Source organism: Eutrema salsugineum, unplaced genomic scaffold (assembly GCF_000478725.1).
Source record: "Eutrema salsugineum unplaced genomic scaffold, Eutsalg1_0 scaffold_2, whole genome shotgun sequence".
NCBI lineage: Eukaryota > Viridiplantae > Streptophyta > Magnoliopsida > Brassicales > Brassicaceae > Eutrema > Eutrema salsugineum.
The window spans coordinates 1176068-1182887 of record NW_006256829.1 but is presented as its reverse complement, the minus strand read 5'-3'; the positions used below and the strand labels follow the sequence as shown (position 1 = coordinate 1182887).

General features: G+C 39.0%; 2 protein-coding genes across 2 annotated transcripts in view; one reads left to right on the top strand and one right to left on the bottom strand.

Annotated features, from left to right (window-relative positions):
- Window positions 1-751: 751 nt before the first annotated feature.
- Window positions 752-5164, top strand: LOC18019356 (probable pectate lyase 5). The gene is made up of 5 exons (XM_024156007.1): window positions 752-1093; window positions 1304-2011; window positions 2119-2335; window positions 2784-2989; window positions 4785-5164. Exons 1-5 carry the CDS (start codon window positions 891-893, stop codon window positions 5026-5028), a joined length of 1578 nt encoding a protein of 525 aa, XP_024011775.1. The 5' UTR covers window positions 752-890; the 3' UTR covers window positions 5029-5164.
- Window positions 5165-5829: 665 nt separating this feature from the next.
- LOC18019354 (protein RNA-directed DNA methylation 3) overlaps window positions 5830-6820 on the bottom strand; it is an 8065-nt gene continuing 7074 nt past the window's right edge. The window contains exon 16 of the mRNA XM_024156210.1: window positions 5830-6811. Within this exon, the coding sequence (XP_024011978.1) occupies window positions 5830-6811 (982 nt within the window). The remainder of the gene's footprint in view (window positions 6812-6820) is intronic.

Here is a 6820-nt window from a genome sequence, read left to right as displayed (position 1 = left end):
TCCTCTAAAAGTTTTTTTTGATGTAAGAAAATTTACCATTTTTAAAAAAAATTTTACCTCCGGACAGAACTCTTACCTTTGTTTATAAAGAAAATTTCCAACTTCAACAGAAGATTTCAAAATTATAAACGTAAAAATCCGGTAATGTTAAGTTTCCATTTGCTAGATTGCGAAACACTAAAATTTCCATTTGGCAAGAAAAAAAAAAATTAAGAAGTATGTATTTATAGAAATTTAACTATATTCCGATAAGGATCGTCTTGACGAACAACTCTGTCCTTTTTGAGTTTGGACAAAATCTTTAGAAGTTTTTGCTCTTGTATGTCCAAATCCAAAATCTTCGACAGAGAGCATTATTATCTTGCATTCAAGAGCTTCGTTTTGAGGTAAATTTATACGCTTGTTTATTTAAATTAAGAGAATTACAATCTTCAACAACATATAGTAGTATATTTTTTGTGTAACTTGTCCCGATGTTAATGACATTAAATCCATAGAAAGATTGTTTCGTTGAGAGGGATGTGTAGATGATTGGGTAATGCAAGTAAACTGAGTCACTCTTACAAAAGTAAGCATCAGATTGGAGAGAGAGAGAGAGTTTTGAAGGCCTTCAAGGATTCTCTGTCCCTTCTTCACACACTATCCCTCTCTCTCTCTCTCTCTCTCTCTCTCTCTCTCTCTCTAAACTTCTTTTCTTCTACTTGAAACAAACTATAGAGAGGAGAGAGAGATAGGAAGGAAACACAAATAAATTCTTTTGACCCTTGTTATTATATAACCCGATTTGCACAATTCCCCATAAACCATATTTAAGAAACTTCAGTTTCTGATTTGGCTGGCCCTTTTCAGAAGAGATAGTAAGAGAGGGAGAGAAAGAAGACGAGGTTATAATGGTGGCTCATAAGAGGATCAATAACCCTCAACAACCAACATACATTTGCATTATCTTGTTCTGCCTCTTGGTTTCTCTCTCTCACCTTGGAAGAGCATCTTCTTCATCATCAACCTCGACCTCGACCTCGACATCTTTCTTCAATCTTTCTCTCCCACACCAACACCCATTCCCTGAAGATGTCGTTCTTAATGTTCAAAGGTATAACTTTTCTCTTACTTTTCTTGCATTTTATTTCACTTTCGAGTCACAAAACCTCTCCTCTGTTTCTTTGAAATACTCTGCATTTTTAAAAACAGAGCATCATCTCCTCTGTTTCTTTGAAATCGTCTGCATTTAAAAAAAAACAGAGCATCAACTCCTCTGTTTCTTTCCACAGCATGGATCATCATTCTCTCTTATCAAATGCAGAAAACTCAACGACTCTCTCTACAGAAGAAACCTTCTCACTTACCAACAAGACGGCGACACGACGGCGTCGGCTCCAATACCATCTTGCATCACCGGAAACCCAATCGACGACTGCTGGCGTTGCGACCCAAACTGGTCTGAAAATCGCCAACGCCTCGCCGACTGCTCAATCGGCTTTGGACAAGGTACGCTCGGCGGCAAAGGCGGTCGATTTTACCTCGTCACCGATTCCTCTGACAACGACGCGGCGAACCCAATTCCCGGAACACTTCGTCACGCCGTGATCCAGCCGGAACCTCTCTGGATCGTATTCTCCGGCGACATGGGGATCAGACTCAAACACGAGCTCATCATCGGAAGCTACAAGACAATCGACGGTCGAGGCACGAATGTCCAAATAACCGGCCATGGATGCCTAACGATCCAGCAGGTGAGCCACGTCATCATCCACAACGTCCACATTCACCACTGCAAACCCTCCGGAAACACTCTGGTCGCTTCGTCGCCGACACACGTCGGATTCCGAGGAGTCTCCGACGGCGACGGGATCTCTGTCTCAGCTTCGCATCACATTTGGGTCGATCACTGCTCTCTCGGATACTGTATGGACGGGCTAATCGACGTGATACTTGCATCAACCGCCGTCACAATCTCCAACAACTATTTCTATCACCACGACGAGGTTATGCTCTTAGGTCACGACGACCGGTAAAAATCTTTGATTTCATAACCTTTTTTTTCAATAAAAGCTTTAAAGTTTTCGGATTTGATCAATTTAACCCAAAAAGTTTGATAATTTGGGCAATTTTGAAAAGGTATACGGCGGACTCGGGGATGCAGGTGACAATAGCATTCAACCATTTCGGGGAGGGACTGGTGCAGAGGATGCCTCGGTGTAGGCACGGTTACATCCACGTCGTCAACAACGACTTCACGGCTTGGCAAATGTATGCAATCGGTGGAAGTGCTAACCCTACCATCAATAGCCAGGGTAACCGTTACACCGCACCCATTGATCCCAATGCCAAACAGGTCATTTTTTTTTACTATATAGTATTTATCAAGTTATCAAGATTTTACAAGAAACAAATATAAACCAAGTATTTTGATAAAGTTTTTTTTTTTTTGGTAAAATGTTAAATATTTTGATAAAGTTTTCTCTTTTATCTGTTAACAAGGGTCTTGCATTCAGTTTTTTTTGTTTCTTCAGAAAAGTTATTATTCTAAAAGATGAATGAATAGTTTTATGATCTTTATTATATTATTACTGGATATGGATTGGTGGGGCCTTTTTGCTTTTTAATCTGACGTGTCGTCAATAGTGGGCCACTAGAGCGTTATTCACACGCGCCGGCTGGAGTCTTGTTTGACGGTTACATTATTTTCGTCGTCGTCGATGACGTTGACACACACACAGTCAAAGATAACGCGCCTTTTGGTGTCGCGTGGTATTCATGCGCTGTGTTTATGTTTGCGATAGGTGACGAAGCGCGTGGACACAAACGAGAAACACTGGGAAAAATGGAACTGGAGGACGGAAGGAGACGTTATGGTTAACGGAGCGTTTTTCGTGCCGTCAGGTGACGGAGTCAGCCCTGCCTTCGCCAGAGCTACCAGCGTTCAGGCGAAAGCCGCCGCTATCATTGACCAGCTCACGGTCAACGCCGGCGTTTTCGGCGATCCTAGGTATGATTATAATATTATTTACTCCGGTCTTGCCTCATCTACTAAAACTAGCATCTTTCTTATTACAGTTTTGCCCCTATTCTTTATTGATTTTTTGTTTTCTTTCTTTCTAAACTAGGACATTTTTTTCATTATTTTTTACACTAAACACTGACATAACATCAACTTTTTTTTTTCTTTTAAGATTTTCAATAATATCATTCTTATAAACATATATACAAAATTCTTTCATTGTTCCTGATATTTCGAAAATTGGGTGCTATTTTCAGTAACTAAGTACAAAAATGATTGCAAGTTTGGTTTGTATATTTGTTATATTTCTACAGATTTGCATTTACCTACCTTGGGTTTTCAAAATTTTAAGAATAGGTTCTTCACTAAAATTAATACTTTTTAACAATAAAATTTTCTTCTTAGTTTTCCATTTTTGCAAGAAATTGAAACACGAATCGTGTATGCATGTTATAGATGTTTTGGATATTAAAAAGTTAGTGAGTTACACACCATGTTAAGATATTTCCGAAATGGCAACAAAGATAACAATAACGTTAACATGAACATGCATAAAGCTCATCATGTTCACAAAAGCTTCTCTTTTTCCCTTAAAAAAAAAAATCTCACACGTGCGAAGCGTGTGGATCGGAGATCTAAACTTATAAAGATGAAAAACCCAAAGGCCTTTCTTGATGAGTCTAACGTATATGCTTTTCTTGATGCTTTATCGTATTTCCTCTCCTACATGCAAAATTATTTAAAAAATGAAACCTCTATTAATAAATATTCATTTCCTTATTACCATTTCATCACCAAATTAGGGTTTAGTGTTTTTCTTTGTTTGACGATATGGTATAACTTTAAATCCCTACAAAAATTAATTATTATAATTATAAAACAAAAAGATTCATGTCCTTATTAGCAAGTTCTTCACCAATTTAGGGTTTAGTGGTTCGTTGTTTGGCAACTTGGTATATATATAAAACCCCACATTTTGGAAGAACTTTACGAAGAAGAAAAAAGATCCATTTCCTTGTGAATTAGTTCTTCATACATTTAAGGTGTGAAGACACATTTAATGTTTGATTATCAAATCAATGGCCCATTATATATATATATATATATATATATATATATAATGGGTTCAGATTTCGTAATATATTCCCTCCTGATTGAATTATCTGCTTTCCAGCAAAAACAACGCCTAGTGGGACTTTTTCGAAGACTATATAATATATAGATTCGATCTACATACTTAGATGTGGAACAAACAGTCATAATAAGTATATATCTACGTATCTCCAAGAGCTACTTGGTGTTGCATTTGATCCTTTTAATAATGAAATAGATAAAATTTAACATTTGACCCTCTTTTGCAAAAGTAAAGATGGCGGATTCTCTTAGCCGTCTTGCTGTCAAAAGTTCGATATTCCTTGTCAAAACTACTTTTATTTTGAAGTGTGTATTTCAATTATTTGAAAGAAGAAATTTTTGAAAGAAGAAAATTTTCATTTTTATTTGATGGCGAAAATTGAATTTAGAAGTATAGTCATAAATTCTAACAAGTGACGGAAAAAAAAAATATATGCATGTGATGGAGCTACGTTGTTTTCGTCTTTACTCTCCTTTCCGAACTTTTTATAAATTTTTTTTGCTAAACATTTTGACATTGATTCGTCCATTTTGATCAAAGACTGGCGTCACTGTTAGTATCTTTTGACACAACACATCATCAACAAATTATAATTATAATATTTATTATGATGATTATAATTGTTGATAATATGGTTTGGTGGTGTAGTGGGAGAAACGGCCAAGGAGGAGGTTTTCCCGGAATCACGGGCGGTGGTGGGACCATCACACGCGGTTACAGTAAAGGTGGACCAGGTGGCGGTGGCGGCAGTGACAGCGACAGCGATGATGGCCTTTTCTCAATGATATTCGGTAGCAATACCAGTGCGGCGGTGGCTCTGAGACCGGTAAAAGTCTGGTCGATTTTATTCAGTCTCATTTTACTTTGGTATTTTCCACACCATACGAGATGATAATTTCATCATTGGTTTAAGGGTTTATTATTTATTACTTATGGGTACAAAAAAAAAATATGAAAAAAGAAAAAAAAACGAATATACATACTTTAAAATAGATATAGGTACACGCGCATTTGCAAGTTGTAGAATATACGAGGAAATGTATAAAATTATTTATATTCTCGTTTGATGGCTAAACTTTTTTGGTCCAAAATTGGGGCTTATCAATTGGCTGGAGGAATCTTTTTACACAGTGTATGTGCATTTTTAACTGTTTATTTTATTACTAAGTGGTTCTTGAATTGTTTTTTTTTTCTTTCTAATTTCTAAACTATAATTGTGATTAAAAATGGGAGCTAAGACAAAATACGAGTTGATGGGTACTACTTAAGTTGGGTACCAAGTCAACTTAAGAAGCTTATCATATCCCCTTTTTCTATTTTTTTGTCTTGTTTCAATTTTTTTTTTTTTTTTTCAATTATAAACAACAAAATGTTGTTTCAATTCGAAAACAATCCGACGTTGTCTAGATAATTTAAGCTGCTATGCGATAGAATAATAACGACAACTGGTAAGCGTTCATAATTGATAAAAACGTGATGAAGATGGAACTTCCGATAGGCTAAAAGTCAAAACATCTACAAAATCAGTCCTTAGTCAACGACCATAAACCAACCGACGAGGTTTAGCAAAAAGTGAAAGCCCCAAAAACTGAAGAAAGACACCTCATGGCGTTTAACTTAGACTTGGGCTTTAGACTTAGATAGAGATAGTGAGAACTACTTACAAGTCAACTTTCAGGATTGTTTTTTTTTTTTACCATCCAGATTTGTTGTCACCGGTTCCCCACGCCGAGCCACTTGATGACGGTGCTGCTGCGTTTGTTTTGGCGCCCCATGCGTTATCGGCTTCTCCACTCGTTTTAACATCATCATTTGGCTTTTTGTTCCAACCGTCATTGCTGTTTCCGGAACTCACCTGGTTGTTACTATTTCCCCAAGCTGGTTTGTTTTCATTGCTAGGTTTGTCGTCACCAGCATTGGCTTCTTTCTTTGAGTTAGTATCCCAGCTAGACCACTTTCCGCTAGAGGATGAATCCGATGGCTTTCTATTGTTTGAATCCTCTCCCCATCCTTTTTTCCAGTCGGATCCACCACTCTGGTCGCTCTTCCAAGTGCTCTCTTGACTGTCTCTTTTCCAGCCAGATGATTGATCCCGACCAAACGAGCGTCCTCCATCTCTGCCTGCTGATTGGTTTCTACCTCCGCGGAAACATCCTCGGAAACCCCCTCTTCTTCCACCAAACCCACGACCACCACCTTGTTCTTCCCACGGTTTAGAACCGCCATCACCCTGTTTGGACCAGCTCGATCCCCCACCACCATCGTTTTGATTACCCCAAGCAGAACCACCACCACCACCATCCCGTTTACCCCAGCTTGGACCATCTCCGCCAGTGTCTTGCTTGCCCCAGCTAGATCCACCACCACCAGTATCATTCTGCTTGCCCCAGTTAGATCCCCCACCACTTGTATCGTTCTGCTTGCCCCAGCTCGATCCACCACCACTTGTATCGTTCTGCTTACCCCAGGCAGAACCTCCCCCGCCACTGTCTTGCTTGCCCCAGCTCGAACCACCACTTGTATCGTTCTGCTTGCCCCAGGCAGAACCACCACCACGACCACTATCCTGTTTACCCCAGGCAGAACCACCCCCACCACTGTCTTGCTTGCCCCAGCTCGATTCACCAACATATCGTTCTGCGTCCCCAGCTCGATCCGCCACTAGTATCGTTCTGCTTGCCCAG

Coding starts and splice junctions, on each gene's coding strand:
- LOC18019356 (XM_024156007.1), top strand. CDS start 891: ATGGTGGCTCATAAGAGGATCAATAACCCTCAACAACCAACATACATT. Junction 2,336..2,783: donor TTGATCCCAATGCCAAACAG/GTCATTTTTTTT, acceptor TGTTTGCGATAG/GTGACGAAGCGCGTGGACAC. Junction 2,990..4,784: donor GGCGTTTTCGGCGATCCTAG/GTATGATTATAA, acceptor TTGGTGGTGTAG/TGGGAGAAACGGCCAAGGAG.